Raw genomic sequence first — 22,013 nt, 5'->3', positions numbered from 1 at the left:
ATATATATATATATACATGGATGATGGATGGATATAATATATATATATATATATATATATATATATATATATATATATATATATATACATGGATGATGGATGGATATAATATATATATATATATATATATATATATATATATATATACACTCAATCCTCGTAAATTGCAGCAATTTGGGTCTGGACCACTGCCGTGATTTACGAATTCCGTGATTTATGAATAATAACTCTTATGAAAAAAATTAATTTGGGTCTGGACTTTGGCCAACCCGCCCCCACAGCACCCTACCTACACCTATCTAGGCACCATCAAACACAAACTTATAAATTTAGGAATATTCAGTGCATGTATTAAATACAAATAAGCCATGGTAAGGGATCTCACTTTAATCCAATGACGAAATTGCTTAAGTGAATGGAGTTCTTCCCAAACTCTTTCACCAGTTTTGAAAACTTCTCTCCCTTCTCAGCATGATGAATGAGCTCCAAACGTTGACTGTACAACAACTGCGGCAGCTTCTTGACGCCATACTGCTTAGAGAACTTCACTGGGGGGTCGGAAGGGGGCATGGCAGGTAGGAGGTGGGAGGAAGTTGCACAAAAAAGGCAGGTAACTCTCGTACTCCACGGCGACGGTCTGTTGTGTGTGGACTGGAGGGACAAGAACAACAACAACATGGCAGCATTAGTATGCACATATGCCACCAGGGACATGTGGTGATTGGTTGTTAGGTCGCGATTTTCAGTTTGAATGCCGAGGTTTACAGTTCTCGGAAAAGGCCCACTTGGGTGCCTAGATTCGCGATTTCCATGACTTAACAGTGATTTAAGGCTGCCGGCAGTCTGACGGCCACGTAGCCATGATTTACGAATCCATGATTTATGAACATGCGATTTACGAGGATTGACTGTATATATATATATACATATACGTGACAACAAGTGGGTTGGCGGAGGGATGGTGCCCTTCCCTGGAAAACAACTAACTGAGAATATGAACATGAAGCCTCGGACCAGGACTGACCAAAAGGTGACAACTAAGGGCCAAACAGAGGACATGGTACAGATAGCTACATGGAATGTAAGGGGTGCAAATGATGAAGTGAAAGAAAGATAAATTGTCCATGTGCTTAAGGGTGCAAAAATGGATGTATGTGGATTTATTGAAACTAAATGGTGAGGTGAGAGTGTGGGAGAATGGGAGTATGGATAAGGTATATGCACAGGAGTAGGTGAGAATGAGAGGGTAAACAAAGGAGTGTGTGTTGTTGTGATTAACAGATGGAAGAAGAATATAAGAAAGAATGGATCTGTTGACCCAAAGACTGTGTGGATAAGATTGAAAGTTGGACTACAAATGTGGGTGATTGTGTTCGTGTATGTGCCAACACAAGATCGTGCAAGCAGAGTGAGAGAAGAGTTCTGGACAAATGTGGAAGTGTGCATGGAAAAATGTGAAAGGAATGAGAGAGTGTTTCTGACTGGAGATATGAATGGAAAAGTAAGGAGTGTGAAGGTGGATGGAGTAGCTGGTGAGTTGGGTGTGCCTGCAGAGATGGATGAGAATGGCAGTGCTTAGTGGACATTTGAGGCGGGAGAGAGTTGGTGATAGCCAAGACCCTCTTCAGGCACAAAATGATCCATAGGTATATGTGGTGAGTGATGAGAAGGGTGGGTGGTGAAATGAATGAAAGGAAGGATATGACTGATTATATGTTTATGTATGACAGGATGAGAAGGTGTGAAGTGGATGCAAGAGTATATAGAGGTTGGGGGAGTGGACTTTCTGACCACCACTTGGTGGTGATCAGAATCATGACCCAAATGAAATGGAGATATAGAAGAAGAGATGGAACGGAGGAAGTAGTTCATACAGGAGGGAGTGGAAAGGTTACAAGAGGATGGAAAAAAGGAGGAATATAAGAGGGAAGTGGAGGAACAATTGGGTAAATACAGACTGGAGCAGATGGAGAAAGGTGTGTGCAAGATATTCACAGAAGAAATCTGCACTGCATTTGAGTTAGTATGTGCAGTGAAGAGAAGACCAAAGGGGGTGCAGGGAACAGCATGGTGGAAAAAAGAGGTGAGAGGGGCTGTGGCACAAAGGAAGAAAGCATACAGTGAGTGGATGAGGAACAGGGACGTGGAAGAAGTTGAGAGACGGAAGAGAGAGTTATATGTTGAGAGGAAGAGAGAGGTGAAAAGATTAGTAAGAGAAAGCAAGAAGAGAGTGGATGAAGAATTTGGAAGGAATTTGAGTATAACTTGGAGGGAATGTGAGAAAATGTTCTGGAAAGAGGTAAACAGAGTTAGACAGGGTGCCAAAGAGGTTAGCTGGGGAATGAGTGGTAAAAATGGTAGATTACTAGTGGAGAAGAGAGAAAAAGCAAGCAGATGGAGAGAACACTTTAACCCATGGATTGCACAATTACCTTTTTTTTATCCCACCCCATGATGTACAAAAAACAAAAAGAAAAAGTTTTTTTTTTCAGTTCTCGTTTATTATAAACTTGAAGATAAACATCCAGGGCTTCATCTGTTGAAAAAAAATAAAAATCTCTTTCTCTCCGTCTTTCCATATGGCCACACGTAAGTTTACATACGGAAGTAGTGAAAAAATGAAAAATCAATCTTTTTTTTTTTTTTATTATTAACTTGAAGTTCAACATCCAGGGTATCATCTAGTGAAAAGAAAAAATCTCTCTCTGTCCATCTTTGCGCAGCGCCATGCGTAGCTTTGCGCAGGGGTCGAGTTGTTTACGGTGATGCACAGCCAGCACAGCCTGAGGTGTGGCTCGCAACGTGACGCTCCCCAGGCTGAGCTGTGGCTCGCAACATGACGCTCCCCAGCCTGAGCTGTGGCTCGCAACATGACGCTCCCCAGCCTGAGCTGTGGCTCACAATCCACGGGTAAAGGAACTGTTGAAAAATAAAGCAATGCCAGTGTAAGTCACTGGGAAATGGCTGGGAGATGGAGGGATGTGAGAAGACAGGAAGAAATCAGTAGGATGGAAGTTGTGGAAGCAATGAAGAAAGTCAAATTGGGGAAAGCCCCAGGAATTGATGGAGTGTGTGGTGAAATGTTGAAGCATGTGGGAGCGATAGTAGTAGAATGGACGCAGAAGATGCGCAGATTGGCCTGGGAGGAAGGTAGAGTCCCAGAGGATTGGATGTCAGGTATAATTTTTCCCCTGCACAAAGGAAAGGGGGAAAAAAAAAGTGTGTTGTAATCATAGGGGCATTTGTCTTCTTAATGTAACAGGAAAAGTATATGGCAGGATACTTATTGACAGAGTTAGGGAAATAACAGAGGAATTAGTTGGAGAAGAACAGCAAGGTTTTAGGATGGGAAGAGTTTGTATAGTTCTGATATTCATTCTTAGATCCTTAGTGGGAAAAGTTTCTAGGGAAGGGAAAGAAGTTGTATGTGGCCTTCATGGATTTGGAGAAAGCATATGACAGGGTGGATAGACAAGGATTGTGGAAAGTATTAAGAATATCTGGAGTAGATTGGATGTTGTTGAATGCAACGAAGAGTAGGCATGAGGGTACAAAAGCTGCAGTGAGTGTGGATGGTGAACTGAGTGAATTTTTCTATTTGATGGCTGGATTGAAACTGGGATGCATCATGTCTCTATGGTTGTTCAATCTGTATAGGGATGGGGTTATAAATGAGATACAAGGTTGGGCAGTGGATGTTGAAATGGCCTTAATGAAAGAGGGCAGTGTTTCAAAACTCCCTTTACTGTTGTTTGCAGATGATACTGTGTTGTTAAGTGAAGATGAAGGGGAGCTGCAAGGCTTGGTGAATGAGTTTGGATGAGTTTGTAAGAAACGGAATCTAAAGGTGAATGTAGGGAAGAGTAAATTTATGGTCTTTGAGAGAAATGAAGTCAGTGAATGTACAATGAGGTTGGATGAGGAAGAAATGGAAAATGTGAGTGCATTTAAGTACTTAAGTAGTGTGTGCAGTAAGGATGGAAGTTAGAGGATGAAGTGCTTGGATTGGTACAACAAGGAAGATAAGTTGCTGGTTCCTTGAAGGCAGTGATAAGAAACAGGGAAGTGAGAGTTGAAGTGAAAAAGTTACTACATTACAGTATTGTGATACCAACTCTAATATATGGAAGTGAAGCTTGGACCTTGTTGGAGGGACAGAAGTCAAGTGAGAGCAGTGAAAATGAGTTATTTGAGAGGAGCATTTGGAGTCACGTAGAGAGACAGATTGACAAATGAGGAAGTGAAGGAGCATTGTGGTGTGGATGTGGATGTCATACGAAGCATTAGGAGAAACACCATGAGGTGGTTTGGCCATGTGGAAAGGATGGAGAGTGAGAGACTGATGAGGAGAGTGTATGTGAGTGAGGGGGAGGGGGAGGCCAAGGATGAGATGGAGGGATTGAGTGGAGAGGTATATGAGAGAGAGGGGGTGTAAGCTTGGAGCAGGGCAGTGAAATGGCAGGGGACCATGCGACATAGAGGTGATTTGTTTGTGGCCACTCCTTATGGGATTAAGGTATCTGGCAAATTATTATATATTTATATATATATACACAAATCTCCCTCGTTTTACGGTTTCGTTTTATGATATTTCGCGTTTACGATCGCTCTTCTTTAGTATCAATTGTTCATTTTACAACTGAGCTCCCCCGTATTAACGACTGGTAATGCAGAGAAATCCTGCGCTCACAGGCAGATCACCTGAGAGATAGGTGGCATACCCTCCCCGCACATACAGTTTTCTGCGTTTCCACCAACCAAGCATCACTGTCCAGTCTCACCCGCGTGCTCATTCAGCTTACAACCTCTGTGTGCCTGTGTGCATCAGTGCCCAGGATATTACTATTTTTCCTGTTTTTCTTACTGTACCATATTTCATGTCATTGTTTATGCTATTTCCTATTTGTCTGTTTGCAAATGTACATTCATATGTGAATAAGATGCACTACAATACATAAAACATCGTTATTCATGCACATTAGATCACTTGTATGGGTTTTAGGTTTCTTATATACGAGATCAGGAATGCATCCCTATTTTTACCATTAAACCTTAGTTCGCTATATGATATTTTGGTATACGATTGCCGTTCTAGGAACGCATACCTATCATAAAGTGAGGGAGACCTGTATATATAATGTATATATATATATATATATATATATATATACTGTATACATACATATATAAGTGATCCCCCCAATATCCAATGTAACAGAGCCAAAGGCATGTCCGGAAAGGGGTCTTGTCCGGATAGTGGGCCCCAGCCTCCTGGACTTGTACTTATGGACCCTAACTCAGAAAAACACCTATACAACTACTTCTGGACATGCATAGCACCTATTTAAGACCCAAATCACACCAATAAAGGACATAAAAGACCGAAATAAATGCAAAAGAACCAGAGACTGAAGTTTTAGAGGTGAGTTTATACAATATTAAACATTCTGGGTACTTACAACAAGACCCTGGCTCCTGGACTGGTTTCAACCACCAGTTTGCACTCCACAGTTAATCCTTTGCACTCTAAATTCTAATTTCTTAACACTGCACAACACTGTAAATTCCCGTGTGTTCTAGTGGCGAGCTATTGCAGTTTATTCACTGTTTATTCACAAAAAACGAGCACATGTGGCTTGCATTGCGATAAACATCTGCTCTCGATCGGAGTTAGGCTGTGACAGTTGATGATGAGGTAACAGAGTTGCTAGATCGCAACGGCCACATTACCAAACTCCTCAATTTTCATTACCAAATTTAACTTTTCATTACCAAATTCATAAAGCTAGCATCTATTCTTCACTAATTATATATACAAGTAGAAATACATGTAATCACTCTTCAAATAATTAACAGCATGTTGATTATTATCATGCTATATAGGCTACAAAATTAATCAGAGAGAGCAAACAATCCACCATCTCCATCCTGTGTATCCTCATACATGTGAAAAATCAGTTTGGTATTGTATTATTCTGATTCATTACCAAACGAATTTTTCATTACCAAACTGGCCCACATTTGGTAGTGAAAAATACCAAATGGCAACCTTGACAAGGGGGAGGGGGGAGGAAGGAAGGGGTGATGGGTCCATGGTGTAACAGCTGTTCGGAGCCACGCGGCAATTTCAAATTACAGGTAGGAAAAAAGTCGGATTTTTTTTTAATTTTTTGCGATTTTTGGCCCATTTTGGGAATATTGGATCCCGGGACAAAAATGTCCGGTAACTGGGGATGTCCAGAAATTGGGCGTCCGGATATTAAGGGGATTACTATATATATATATATATATATATATATAAATATTTATACTGTACACCAATCCCTCAATTATCCAGACACCTATTATCCAAACAACCCATTATCCAGATGCTGTGGTCTGGCTGTTCGAAACCATTATTCATACATTTTTCCATTTTATCCGGACAAAATGCTTGCATCTGGGAGGAAATTATGGTCGGGCAAACATTTTCGCCCAGTAGGACTGTTTTTTGTCATGTTTCTTCACATCACTGCAGGATATGGTGATATGATGACTGCTTATCTGTGTTGATGGATCTAATTGACCATGGTAATTGCTTGGCTGTGGTTTACAAGTCTGCTTGAACAGATAGAGTAGTGTAAAACACGAGGAATAAGTGTTATACGACGTACTGTAGTGGCCTTTCAAGCTGGCTTTCAAAGTTAGGGTATGTACGGAGGGGGGCCAGGGGAGAAGTGCATTAACAAGACATATCCACCATCCAGAAATGCCTTTGGCTCTATTATGTCGGATAATTGAGGGATTTCTATATATATGTACAGTATATATGTATATATACAGTGCTCGTCAGAAGTATGGAGCGCCCTGCGTCCCTCCTGAGAAACAAACCTTTCAACATTGAAAAAACATATAAATAATGCATTTTATTTACCTTTAGTGCTTCGTAGGGTAGCCTTTACGTTTCTTCACGGACCTGAGACGTCTTGGAAGTGAAAGGGCAAGGCTCCTGAGGTGCTGGAGGGGTATTTTGTCCCAGGAGTCACGAATGGCGGCTTCCAGCTTAGGCAGAGAGCTCACGTCCTTCCCTTGGAAACTCTTCTTTACGAGGTACCAGAGGTTTTCAATCAGGTTGAGGTCTGGGCTATTTCCTGGCCAGTCTGTCATGAATGATACCTCGCAGTCACGAAGCCAATTGGTGACCGATTTGGCCTTGTGAGCAGGTGCACCGTCCTGCCGAAACACTCGTGCACCTGTTAGCTCGAAGGAGTCTGGTAAATGATCACACAGAAGCTCCAGGTAAACATCCTGATTCACTCTGAGGTTCTTGGGAAGTACAACAAGCTTCCCCAAACCCTTCCCTGAGAAACAACCCCATACCATGAGTGAATCAGGATGTTTAACTGTGCTTTCTACATACCGTGGGTCAAGTGGGTCACTACCTTTGCGTGCTCCTCTGTTACAGGTAACACTAAACGTTGCCTCATCAGACCACAACACTGACAACCATTGCTCCTCACCCCAGTTTAGATATTTATTAGCAAAGGCAAGCCTATGAATTCTCTGGCTGCTAGAGAGAAGAGGCTTTTTCACAGGCCTGTGACTTGTGTAACCAAGCTCATGCACCCTACGAGACACTGTTCTCACTGACACCTCACCAAACACTTCTGGGTTGCTCTCCTTAATTTTCCTTGCACTCACACGAGGATTAAACTCCACTGCACATTTTAAAACATTAACAGACCTTGGGGAAGTTTTCCTAGGCCTACCAGACCTCGGTTTCTTTGTGGGAACTTCACCACTGTTTTCCTCCAGAAACCGCGCACACCAACGACGCACTGTCGATCGTGCCACACCAACCAATTCACTAATTTCCTTTGTCTGGTGGCCTGCCTCCTTTAGAGCAATGATCTGGGATATGATTTCACTCGATAGTTCACGGGTAGGTGCCATAACAAAGCTTTAAAGGCCAAAACACTGCGGGACACTCGGTAAAAAATGGCGCAATTTGAGAGGGACACTCGGCGGAGTTCCTCTCTCTCAGGCAGCCCATGGGCAACTGAGGCGGGAACCAACCAGCGTGTCGGAAGGCCTCAGGCTACTGTGACATCATGCTCGGAGCTCAAACTTGTGGCTCAATTCTTACCCCCAAAAATGGGTGATTCTTTTTGGGCCATAAGTATTGCGCGCCCGGCAGACAACACTGAATACTTCTGACGAGTACTGTATATACAGTATATCTATCCATCCATCATCTAATCCTACATTGCCCCATGAGGAGCGTAGGAGCCCAGGACTAGGCAGTTGGTCTCGACATTTAAGATGAGAGTGACCAGCCTCACTCATACCTGAGTGGTATTACATGAGAAATCAACCCCAACCATCCCTTGGATATAAACCTTCACCGGCTCAATCTGACTGGAGCGCAATAATTACCCTCTAAACCACCAGGTGCCAAAATTTGGCTATATGGTTACCACCCAGTATAGTAAATGGTTTCCTGGTGTACAGGAAACCATTTGGCTTGTCACTCAGTGTAGAGTCACCCACATGGAGAAGGAAAAGGAAAGAATGAAGGAAAGAAAGACAGAAGACGGAGTGTAAAGCCACCCGTAGGCAGAAGGACAAGGAAAGAATGAAGGAAAGAAAGACAGAAGAGGATGGAAGGAGAGAAAGATGGAAGAGAGGAAAGGGCAGACACTTGAGAGCAGCACTACATCAAGTGAGTGGATGGTGAGTGCCCCCACCTACCACAATATATATATATATATATATATATATATATATATATATATATATATACTGTATATATTCAAGATATGTATATATATATACACTCAACCCCCTGCTATCACGCGTTCAGCTATCACGTTTATCTGCTATCACGCACACATCAAATGAACAACCATACATGCTATCACACACCCCAAGACCGCTATCACTCGTCGAGTTTGAAGACAGGCTAAATGACCCTTATTCACACGGCACTTCATACGAGGTTTGCCAAGGATACGATGGTTAATCGGAACAGTAACGTGGTAAAATTGCCGACGATATCACGGGCATTTGGAATGCATCTGAACGGATTCCTGCCGAGGATATGACAGGCAAAACAGTGTGAACAAAACCCATTCGACTCAAAAGACTATATTGTACTACAGCATTGAAATTTAGCCTAACACTGAATACTTATTAATACTGTATTTTAGAATAAATATCAATCGTTTTGAAACCCTTATAAAGAGTTAATATTTCCTATGCCAAAAAAACTGTGATGTCGATAAAGTAATCACGTGTTTACAAGTGAGACATGGCTCTGGCAACAGTATGAGGAACGTGTGTGATAGAGTGCAAGTTTTGTTCCATTTAAATCTTCCTCGCCCGTTCCTGATACGATGTACTGTGTGATACCCCCTTTAGCTGTGGACACTAAGAAATCATGGTGACAGCTAAAGAGATCTGGCGGCAATTAAGCCACTCCCAAGCCTCGGAACCCATCAAACCACCCATGCCTTAATCCTTATAAAAGTTTGATGGACTTTTATGTTGATTATTTATTCATTATACTGTTATTATTAATATAATATTGCTTTATTTCATGTTGGAGGAGAGATTGGCAGGAAATCGCAGGCATAAAGTGGTTAAAAGTTAGAAAAATGGGCCACCGAAAAACCAATTAGAAATTTTCCCATTGATTGTTCAGTTCAGCTATTGCGTATTCAGCTATCACGCGCGTTTGCTGTGACCAATTAGGCGCGATAGCAGGGGGTTGAGTGTATGTATGTATGTATATATATATATATATATATATATATATATATATATATATACATACACAGTAAAAGTCCAATTCTTCGGCATCCAATTCCCCGGCAAATCTGACATTTCGGCAGTTTTGAGAAATAGTCCCATTTACGAAAATCTCTGATCATTCGGCAGATTTTCCGATTTTTTTCGTCAGTCTTGAAATTCTCCATGAGTCCTTAGAGCCTGTTCCACGACCTTCTACTGCTGGGGACTTCTTCCAGCAGTAGCAGACTCCAATCAACCCCTTCTATTGTACATATGTAAATAAGGAACCTACTATAAGTTTAGGTAAGTGCATGTGAACTTGTAGGCCTACTGTACCATTACATTTATACACAGTATGTTCACTAATTTCTTTATTTTTCATATTCATGTATAGTACTGTATTCATTACAGTATTGTACAGTATCAAACAGTATACAGTACTCTCTCCAAATACATTTGTAATGATATGAGTAGTGATGATAGTGTTCACCGAAACATATAAGATACTGAGTGGGTAGGGTTTTTGATAATTAGGCAATTTTTATTTTTCGGCACTTGCCTGGTCCATAGATGCCAAAAAATCGGACTTCTACTGTATATATATATATATATATATATATATATATTCCAGATATGATGTATGGTTGTGAGGCCTTGAAACTGACAAAATCGATGGAAAATAAATTAATCCATTCTCAGAAAGCAATGGAAAGGTCAATGTTGGGAATATCTTTAAGCAACAGGAAAAGATCAACTTGGGTGAGTGAGCAGACTAAAGTCAAAGATATTACAGATGTTATAAAAACAGAAGTGGAGGTGGGCAGGCCATGTAGAAAGAATAAGGAATAACTGATGGAGCAAGAGGCTGATGGACTGGACACCAAGAGACTGTAAGTGTAGCAGGAAAAGGCCAGACAGAAGATGGAGAGATGAGATAGAGAAATTTGCTGGGAAGGGGAGGGAATGACTAGAAATGTAGTGATGAAAGATATAAAAGTGGAAGTACAGGAAGTGTATAAATTGCTGGAAACTCAAGATGTAAGGAATGCCCCAGGACCAGATGGAATCTCTAACTAGGTACTGAAGGAATGCAGAGAACAACTGGTGGATAAGATTCACGGTTTACTTGTATGTTCTCTGGAAGAGGGGAAAATGCCTCAAGAATGGAAAAGGGCAAATGTGGTACCAATTTAAAAGGGAGGAAACAAGGAAGAACCCCTGAATTATAGACCAGTGTCTCTAACCAGCATGGTTGCAAAATTGTGCGAGAGAATCCTGAAAGATAGATGGATGAAAAATCAGGAAGAGATGAATATTTTGGCTGGAAGTCAATTTGGATTCAGAAATGGAAGGTCATGTGTTTCCAACTTGTTGAGCTTTTACTCAGGAGCAATTGACATGCTACAAGAGAGAGACGGTTGGGTGGATTGTGTGTATTTAGATTTGGAAAAGGCCTTCGACAAGGTACCCCATAAGAGACTATTGTAGAAACTAGAGCATATAGAAGGACTGAAGGGAAACCTCCTGGAATGAATGAGAGACTTTTTGAGAGACAGACAAATGAGGACAGTAATAAAGGACAGGATGTCTGGATGGAGAGAAATAACAAGTGGAGTCCCCCAGGGCTCTGTGTTGTTGCCAGTAATGTTCCTGATTTATGTTAATGATATGGTAGAGGAAGTGAACAGTTATGCAAGTCTGTTTGCTGATGATGCAAAGATCCTGAGGAAGGTAGACGCAAAGGAGGACTGTAAAATACTGCAGGAGGATCTGGATAGGATACATGATTGGAGCCAGAAGTGGGAAATAAAATTCAATGCATCCATCCATCCATCCATCATCCAATCCTACGCTGCCCCATGAAGAGTGTAGGAGCCTGGGGCTTGGCAGTTGGTCCTGACATTTAAGATGAAAATGACCAGCCTCACTCATCCCTGAATGGCATTATGTGAGCAATAAACCCCAACCACCCCTTGGATACAAACCTTCACTGGCTCAATCCGATTAGAGCGCAATAATTACCCACTAAACCACCAGGCGCCAAAATTTGGTTATATGGTTACCACCCAGCATAGTAAATGGTTTCCTGGTGTACAGGAAACCATTTGGCTTGTCACTCAGTGTAGAGCCACCCACAGGCAGAAGGAAGATGAAAGAATGAAGGAAAGGAAGACAGAAGAGGGAGTGTGAAGTCAACCGTAGGCAGAAGGACGAGGAAAGACTGAAGGAAAGAAAGACAGAAGACAATGGAAGAAAAGAAGGATGGAAAAGATGACAGGGCAGACACCCGAAAGCAGCACTACATCGAGTGAGTGGATGGTGAGCGCCCCCACCTACCACTATGCAAAGAAATGTAAAATATTGGAAATGGGTAAAAGTACCAAGAGGCCATCACTGAATTATTTGATGGGTAATGAACCTATTACAAAAGCGAGAGAAGAGAAAGATTTGGGAGTGCTGGTCCAGGATAGTTTGTCTCCTGAAAAACATATTGACAAGACAGTTAAAGAGATGTATAAACTCTTGATTAACATAAGAGTAGCTTTTCATTATATGGATGAGGAGATGATGAAAAAATTGATAGTGGCCATAATTCGCCCCAGGTTAGAATATGCAGCAGTAGTGTGGTCCCCACACAAAAAGAAAGATATAAACAAGACTGAGAGAATACAAAGAACAGCATCTAGGATGGTCCCCAGTCTGGCAGATATGTCGTACAAAGAGAGGCTGGAAAAGCTGGATTGCCTCTCTTAGAGGAAAGGAGAGAGAGGGGCGACATGATTGCAGTGTTCAGGACCATGATGGGAGTAGATAAAACTGACAGAGAAGATCTGTTTTTATGGGATAAGAGAGTAACAAGAGGACATGGAATGAAACTGAAGAAGCCAAGTTGCTTGAAGGATATCAAAAATATAGTGTTCCTTATAGATGTATAGACCTGTGGAATAACCTGGACAAAGAGATCATCCAGTCAAAAAACTTAAATGAGTTTAAAGCAAAAGTTGACTTATTGAGAAACAGAGACTGGACCCCACGAGCGTAGCTTATTTCCTATATAACACAGCTAGGTAAATACAAAGCGAATGTGCCGCTGCCTCATACTGCCACTTCTGTGCCGCTTCCTCCTCATGAACCTTCCTCAGGAACCCCTCAAAGTTCAGTGTGGAGGCAACAGAAGCAGTGTCATCGCCATCCTCAGCTGCCTGTGTGTCGTCATAAGAGTCGTTAATATGCTGAGCTTACCAAATTGGTGTGGCCTTTCCATATTTCATATTGAAATGAGTCCTTAACAGGATACTTATACCTGGATTAACACAGCTACTAGGCATGTTTATAAACCTACCTCTAAAAGCTATAAATAAGGATGTAGAATGTGTGATAGCCTACACTGATGCAACCAGTTGGAGCAGTGGGTGATAAACAATGCAGCCAGATCATTTGTAAACACTGTCAATGGCAACCTGCCAGCTTCCTTGAATACCCCAGTTTTGTTTTGTTTTATTTTTATCACTCACTTATTCCAGTCACAACTCAACAGTTAATTATCTGTATTACACATGTAACAAAATTACTAATCTTGAGATCGTGAGCTTGTTGTTATAGGTGGAATTCATCCATCCATCCATCATCCAATCCTACATTGCCCCATGAGGAGCGTAGGAGCCCGGGGCTAGGCAGTTGGTCCTGACATTGAAGATGAGGGTGATTTTGTTTTCATATTTTCTACTGAAATGAGTCTTTCACAGGCTACTTTTTATTATTCCTGGATTACCACAGTTATTGGGCATTTTTATAAACATTCCTCTGAAAGCTATGAGAATTTAGAATGCGTGATACACTGACACAGCCAGTCGGAACAGTGATTGATAAACAATGCAGCCAGTTGGAGAGATAGTTTGCAAACACTGCCAATGGCGACCTGCAAGCTTCCTTGAATACCCCCAGTTTTGTTTTTTTCCACTCACTTCTTGCAGTCACAATTTAACAGTTAACTGTGTTACGTATGTACCAAAATTAGTTAATATGAGATTATGAGTTTGTTATTATGGGCAGAATCATCGTGATCATCTAGTGAAGAGTTGCATGGTGTGGCTGATTCTTTACCAGACAGGAGAAGCCTTTCCTTATTATCTATTGAAATGAGTCATTCACAGGTTACTTTTTATTATTCCTGGATTACCACAGCTACTGGGCATTTGTTAAACATACCTCTGAAAGCTATAAATGAGGATTTAGAATGCATGATAGACTGGTGCATCTAATCGGCATGGTGGCTGGTAAACAATTGATATTGCAAACTGTTGCATAATGTTGATGCGTATTATGAATTTGCTGTTTAGAACTGTAAAATTTAGGAGATTCCACTGTACTTCAGATCACTGCCAAAGCAAGATGATGAAAAAGACAGAGGTATTCTTATGTCTATTTGTAGATAAAACAACATACAGTAGTTTTTAGTGTTTTTAGAGTTTACAGCATCTCTTCCATTAAAACAATGAGTAAAAAATAAGCAAAAATGGTAATTTTTCCCTCTGTCTAAGGGTTCATGAATCTTCAGCGGTTCCAAAAAATTTCCGTGACTGAGCTCCCTCTCAGTCCCCTCAAGCATAAGGAAGAATTCTCTCAAGCAACATAAGTCTCTCTACCAGTTCCTCTCCACAGTCAGCAGGTTGGGGTCTGGTTAGATCAAGAACCTCGAGAAACCTCACTATCACACAGCCAGTCCCAGCAGTTCTTATGGATGACTCAGACATGGACTGAAGTCCCAAGAAAGGGAGAGACCTCACTATCATGTGTAGCTGCCTCTACTTATCAGACTGCTGATATATATGGAAAAGAAAAAAAAAAAAAGACTAGCAGCCAAAAAAATGTTCTACCCAGGAAAAATTTGATAAAGAGAATGCCAAACTCAATATCCTTTCCTGCTGAGATGTATGGGCGCACTGCATTTAAAAGACTGGAGATTACAGGCAGAAGGAAATACAGACTGAGCAATAGTTCCCAAGCTGACCTACTGCACACATGAAGGACTGAGAGTATTGCTTAACTCTTGGATTAGAGTAGGACATAAAGAGAATAAGTGCACTGCCAATATGGTAGTGTGTGCCTACTATAATGGAGGAGGGATACAAGTAGGCAGTTCTGAACAGCAGTGATCAGGAATAAAAGCAATAATGCTGAAATGCTGAAGAGAGAGAGAGAGAGAGAGAGAGAGAGAGATGCTGAAAAGAGTAAGAAGAGGGGAGTTGCTGAGGTGAAGAGCATTTGATTCCACCCTGCTTAGAAGACCTGTATGTGGTGAGGTACCCCCCCACACATAAAAGCTGTACTCCAGATGGAGTGAACAGAATTTCTTTACAAACTCAGTATCTGTGCAGGGGTAATGAAAACATGCAGTTAAATAGCACACCCAGTCACCTGGAAGTGGATTTTACAAACAAAGTGAAATAGGTCCCAAGATAAAGAAACCCCTAGTATACTGAGACAGGACAGGGGAAAAAGTTGTATACTGCTGAGCATAAAGTAATAATACTGTGGAATATTTTGGCGGGGAGAGAGACACAGAAATTATGATAATGATGCAGTAAAAGCAACAACATTTCTTTTACCTCAACTAAAAATAACAGCCAAGTTAAAAACCAAGTGTGCCATGGCCTCATCCCATGACAGCTGAAGTAACTACTGTAATGGACACTGAGAAGAACATGAAAATGTGTGAAAGGCAGTCATCAACAAATGAGTGGATATGTATAGGTGTTCAGCTTTGAAGATCAATGATGAATAGATGGAAGAGACAGTGGCAGGAGAGAACCCTGAGGAGCACGACTACTGACATTTTCAGAAGAACAATGGCTGTCCACAATGGCAACTGAAGAATGACCAGATAAGAAGCTACAGATGAAGGCAGAGAAAGAAGGATAAAAACTGTAAGAGGGAAGTTTGGAAATAAAAGATTTGTGACTGACTTAGTTGACTGACTGACTGATTGACACTAAAAAGATCATGGCAATCTTACAACAGAGGTCACTGCTGCTTGGTTGAATGTTTTTGCTGTAAGGAAGAATATGCTCCATTTTATTATGAAAATGGCCAAATTATTTTATGGATAATATTATAAATATACAGTAGGTTCGCACAGTGCGCGTCATCACAGTGCGCGATTTGCATTGTGTGCGAGTGACCAAAAATCATAACCAAAAACCCTTGAATGTGCCAGTTTACCGCACAGAATGTGAGGCAGAGGCAAGGAGTGGCTCAAAAATGCCATTTTCTATTAGTGCGCGACCACACTTCACACAGTGTGTCACGTGTCGTCATGTTGATGCGCAGAAATTCCCAGGCATTCTACTGCGCAGTTTGGGGTACAAGGGAGCGGGCGCGCCATAACAGTCCTGGCTCGTGCACTGTGCGGATCTGCTCTCTGCAGCTAACCTGTCGTGTGCAACGTGTGGTGTTTTTTGTGCTGCTCCATCCTTGCATGTACTTCGCTGCACCATGGCTCCAACCCCAAGAGTTAAGAAACTTCAAGTTGAGCAGCCTAGCGTGATGGAAAGCAGGACTGAGCTGTGTATGTCAAACATTAACAAGATCCTTGCTGCCGTGGATAAGCTCAAGGAAGAGGTGAAGGAACAGGAAGTGAGCAACCTAAGAACGGAGGAACTTCTGGTTGGTATCAACAAACTCTTCCGTTTCTACACAGACAGGCACAGGGAAGAAATAAACAGAAGACAGACGCTCATAACAAGCTACACACAGCGGGCTCAAGTTGGTGAAATTGCGGAACCAGCGACATCGTCTGCTCCTGTTCCTGTTGAGGATGAAGAGGATGCAATGTCAGAAGTGTCAGCATTGGATTTTGAAGGGTTTATGACCGAAGTGAGTGACTTTGATGCTCCTGGGGAAGGTGCTCAAGAGGAGTCTGTGGAGGGAAGTGTTGGTGCAGTGGGGAGTGCGGCACTGTAAGTGTTGCCGCACATCGGAACCCCTGTTATTTAAGGTCATCAGGCCTGTTGTCTACTGTTGTTAAGGTGATTACCCATATTTTTGTTATTGTAGCTATAGCTTTGACCTTTATTATGTCTCTAAGGGCTAAAAAATGTCCAGGTATGAGGGGGTACCGCCCATATGTACTTATTCCCATAAGATTATGTATTCCCAGTTCGCGAATTCCCAGTGCGCGAGGTCGTGGACCGCCCAATCTCTCGCGCACTGTGCGAGCCTGCTGTATATATAATATTCTATTATAGTCTGTAAAATTAGGGATAAGTAAGCAGCATAAATATGCCCTGTGTTTAGTCAGAGAATGACATGAGACCTGAAGCCATAATGTTGAGAATTCAAAAAATTCAAGCTCAGGAATATGACCACAAGTTATGTTGTGCTCTATTTAAGGAACAGCCACCTTTGGCTCTGAAATAAGTACAGGGAAGACAGAAGGATATAAAGACGTGGTTGCAGCAATCTCGGACTGCTGAGTATAGTGGGGAAAAAGAAAAGGTTTGGATGAGGAGAGATGACAGTCAACATTGAGGAGATGAAAAGAGAGCCAGTCAGGTTGTAAAAATTAATACAAAGAGCAGCAGAAAAAGATCAAACCCAGCAATTAAAGGGGCAAGTTAGCCCAACTTGGTGGTGGTCACAAACCCAGATAAATGGAGAAAGTAGGTGTCTGGAATGGCTTTTTTTTTTTTTTTTTCCATGGAAGAAGAGACCAATGGCTAGGAGCCCACAAACAGTTCCTTCCAAGAAAAAAACAAAAACAAAACAATCTATCTATCTATCTATAGCCCGACGCCCTAATCCCGCAAAGGGTGGCCGCAGACAAAACGCCTCCAAGTCACTCTGTCACCCACCACTTGACTCCCCTCCCCCCAACTCACCCCCCCCTCCCTCATATACCTCTCAACTCCATCCCTCCACCTCATCCTCGGTCTACCCCTCCCTCTCCCTCCCTCCACCTCACCTACATACACCCTCTTAGTCAGTCGTTCATTCTCCATTCTCTCCACATGTCCAAACCACCTCAGTGTATTTCTCCTAATCTTTTCAACAAACAAAAGAGAGCCAAATTCAAGATCCGTTCATTTCGAGATGCCTGGACACACTGCGTTTGAAAGACTGGATATCTTAGGAAGTTGGAAATACTGTATAGACAGAGGGAGACAGTTCCAGAGTTGACCTGTTGCATAAATGAAGGACTGGGAGTAAAGGTTAACTCTTGCATTTGAGAGTTGGACAGAAAAGGGATGAGAGTTTGTTGCTAGACAGGTGCTATGCACCTGTCATAGAGGTGGAGGAATGCAAGCAGACAGTTCAGTGGAGCAGTGACCATTGAAGTAGCGATAGAAAAGAGATAAAGATGCAATAGTACGGTGAAGAGACCGAGGCTGAAGGGAGCCAGTAAGAGGAGAGTTAATGAGACAAAAAGCCTCTGACTCCACACTACTGAGAAGAGCTGTATGTGGGGAGCCTCCCCACACATAAGAGTTGTACTGCACACAGGGGAGGATAAAACCTCTGTATAAAGTCAACAACTGTGCAGGGGTAAAGAAGGTATGGAGTCAGCTTAGCACACCTGATCTCTTGGAAGCAGATTTTACAAGAGATGCAATATGATCTTTCCAAGATAAGTCCCAAGCGAATGAAACCCCAAGAATTTTCAAGGATGATGCAGGATTGAGCTGGATATTATTAAACATTAATAGGTATTCCTATAGAAGATCTGTCGGGTTGATAGGCGTAAAAACTGAGTCTTTCATGCATTAAAAACAACAAGATTATTTTTACCCCAGTCAGAGACATGAGCCAAGTCAGACATTAGGTGTGCCATAGCTCATCCCTCATTTGTTGAAGTAACTGCTGAGATGGACGTTGCAGGAATCGAATGGAAAGGTGAAGGGTGGAATCATCAGCATACGAGTGGATAGGGTTAGATGTATAGTATACAAGGTCATTGATGAATAAAAGAAAGACAGTTGTTGATAGGTCAGAGCCCTGAGGAACACCACTGTTGATATATCTAGGAGAAGAACGAAGGCAGTCTACAACAGTGGCTACAGAACAACCAGAAAGGAAGCTATAGATGAGGGGACAGATAGAAGGGCAGAAACCGTAAGAGGGCAATTTGGAAACTAAAGATTTATGCCACACTCGATCAAAAGCCTTCGAGATGTCAAATGCAATGGCAAAGTTTTTGTCAAAGTCCCGAAAGGAGGATGACCAGGAGTCTGAAAGGTAGGTAAGGAGATCGCCAGTGGAGCGTCCCTGATGGAACCCATACTGACGACCAGAAAGAAGGTTACGACAGGAAAGATGCTTAAAAAATTTTCTATTGAGGACTGACTTGACAACTTTTGAGACACAGGATGTTAATGCAACTGGACGATAGTTATAGGGTTGGGAATGGTCACCTTTCTTTGGGACTGGCTGAATGAGAGCAAACTTCCACCAAGAAGGTACAAGTTGAAAGAAGAAGGCAAAAGAGTTTACCTAGGCAGGTTGTAAGCACAGAAGCACAGTTCTTGAGTACAACAAGAGGGACTCCATCAGGCCCATATGCCTTGTTAGTACTGAGGCCAGTGATGGCAGAAAATACTTCATTTGAAGAAATTTTAACATCAGCCATGAGGAAATCAGAGTGGGGAAACGATGGAGGAACAGCACTGGAATTGTCTAAGGTGGAATTGGAGGAGAAAGTCTGAGTGAAGAGATCTGCTTTATCAGTAGAAGAAATAGCTACAGAGCCATCAGAGTAGAAGAGAGGAGGGAAGGATGATGAGGTAAAGTTGTTAGAAAGGTTTCTGGCAAGGTGCCAGAAGGAGCGGGAAGAATTCAAGTTGGAGAGTTGAGAGCATTTAGTACAGATGAAATTATTTTTTGCAGGGCGAAGAACAGACTTTGCACGATTCCAGGCAGAAACACAAAAAAGATATGATTAAGGGGTTGACTGGCTCTGGTACCTTTCATAGGCCCTCTCCTTGTTGTGGACAGCATTAGAACAAGCATGATTAAACCAAGGCTTTCTTGCATTAGTCAAAGGATATGAGAAAGGAATGTATGCTTCCATGCCCGAAAGAATAACCTCCGTAATGTGCAAGGCACACTTAGATAGCTCCTGGCCAAGGAAGCAATAATTATTCCATGGAAAATCAAAGAAGTACTGCCTGAGGGCCTCCCAATCCACACCTCCAAAGTGCCACAATCAACATTTCTTTGGAGGGTCCACAGGCCATACTGGAGTGATAGAACAAGTTAAGGTAATAAAGTTGTGATCAGAGGTGCCCAGTGGAGAGAAAAGATTAACAGTGTAAGCAGAAGGATTAGTTGTAAGGAAAAGGTAAAGTATGTTGGAGCTCTCTACAAGGCGGTCAGGGATATGGGTAGGGTGCTGTACAAGCTACTCTAGGTCATTAAGGATAGAAAAGGTGTAGGCTTGTTCACCAGGTGGATCAGTGAAAGGAGAGGAGAGCCTAAGGTGGTGGTGAACATTGAAATCTCCTTGAATGGAGATTTCAGAGAATGGAGAAATGGATAGAATGTGTTCTATTGTGAAAGTAAGATAGTCGAAGAATTTTTGATAGTCAGTAGAATTAAGGGATAAGTAAACAGTGCAGATATATTTAGTCTGAGAATGACAGGAAAGCCAAAGCCAGAGAGTTGAGAATTCAGGAGAATCAAGTTCAGGAACACGAGAGCAAGATAAGTCGTTGCATACGTATACACAACAGCCACCTTTGGCTTTGAAATGAGTATAGAGAAAGTAGGAGGATACAGAAAAGTGTTTGCTGTCAGCTGCCTCAGACACCTGAGTCTTGGTTAAGAAGAGAAGGTGAGGTTTAGAGGAGCAGAGGTGGTACTCAACAAAGAGAAAGTTAGAGGAAAGGTCGCGAATGTTGCAGAAATGAAGATGTGAGTCAGACAGAGGTTCCAGGCAGTGGGGAGGCAGTGGCTCCATTGGTAGAGAAGTGGCCTGCAGTCCGAACAGACCCAGGTTCAAATCCCCGCTGAGGCAGGGAACAGTTCAAGGATTTGAATTTCATTAAATCAGGCTTTACTGATCTACCAGAAGCCCTGCCGACATGTTGTAAAAATACCCCCACTAATACCACTACACCAGTCCTGTATGAGACAGCCCTAGCATGTATTCAGTATGGACGGTGGGTGTTAGCACCGAAGTGGTGACATGTGGAGGTGTATGGTATGTAGGAGGACTGCTGGGCCTTGATAGCAGGCTGTGAAGCCTATGCCCTGAGTCAGACACATTAAAAAAAAAAAAAAAAAAAAAAAAAGCTCATCGAGTCATCACCAGGAGAGGGGCGGATGGTGGAGGCATTTGTCCCCCCCTCCCTTTGGGGACTCTGAGTCATGGTTAATGTGTGCCATTTTTCTTTAATTTTGAAAAGGAAGCATAGTGTGTACTGTGCATGTAGATTGGTGTTGGCAATTAGAGAAACTTGTATTGGAGAGCAAGCTGGCCTACTTTCTGTGCTACTGAAACACTGGAAAAGTTCAGCGAAGGGGGATGGTCAGGAACTAGTCCCGTGGGCTGTAAAACCAGCCAAATTGAGGAGTGTGTGGATGATAGCAAGGACACCTCATCCTCCACTCTTCCTGGGACCCTCTTGAGCCAGGGCCCCAACCAGAAAAGGTAGTGGTGGCCTTTCAAGGTGACAGGCATAAAGGAGTTCTGTTGGGCCACCTCGTCCCCCACCTCTCCTTAACCCCTAAAACGCGGCTGTGTACGGGCGATCCCCCCGCTGTGGCGGGGTTGTAGCGGGGTCTGAGTACCTGTGGAAAAATATTTGCCAAAAATCATAGATTAACCCTAGAGCATTAAAATTTTTATGGCATATAGTACTTACATTCAGCTTTCTCCTGAGCCACATGTTGAGCCTTCGTTGACTACCAAAGGACTTGTGAAGACTTGCAAAGTTGGGTAACAAAGTCTTCACTCTCACACCTCCAGAAACCCGGTTTTCTTTCTACCACAGCCTCAATCTGTCAAAGTACACTTTATACAACAACGTACAGGTTGTTTGGAATCCGTATTTGTAAATAAGAACTGAAAATAAGGCTAAAATGGACGGAGCGCACGGCCGACATGCAGCGCGGTGGCGATCTTCCCGTCAATATTGTCACATTTGCCTTTTCTCGGCAAAAAACGCGTATACTACTTTTTTTTTCATCATAGGACTTCGCAAACGTTTGCCTGTCACTATTACGGCCATAAAAATCAATGTCAC

The 22,013-nt window shown here is 42.3% G+C and overlaps 1 protein-coding gene across 1 annotated transcript in view; it reads right to left on the bottom strand.

The window, feature by feature from the left end:
* The window catches only part of cac (calcium voltage-gated channel subunit cacophony), a 2,326,612-nt gene that overhangs the window by 634,528 nt on the left and 1,670,071 nt on the right, over window positions 1-22,013 (bottom strand). Inside the window, exon 35 of the mRNA XM_080268748.1 lies at window positions 7,627-7,643. Coding sequence (XP_080124874.1) covers window positions 7,627-7,643 — 17 coding nt within the window. The remainder of the gene's footprint in view (window positions 1-7,626; window positions 7,644-22,013) is intronic.

The sequence above is a fragment of the Coenobita brevimanus genome, chromosome 29, assembly GCF_032717465.1.
Source record: "Coenobita brevimanus isolate Jiangsu-jjx chromosome 29, ASM3271746v2, whole genome shotgun sequence".
Lineage (NCBI taxonomy): Eukaryota > Metazoa > Arthropoda > Malacostraca > Decapoda > Coenobitidae > Coenobita > Coenobita brevimanus.
This window is presented reverse-complemented; position numbering and strand designations above follow the sequence as displayed.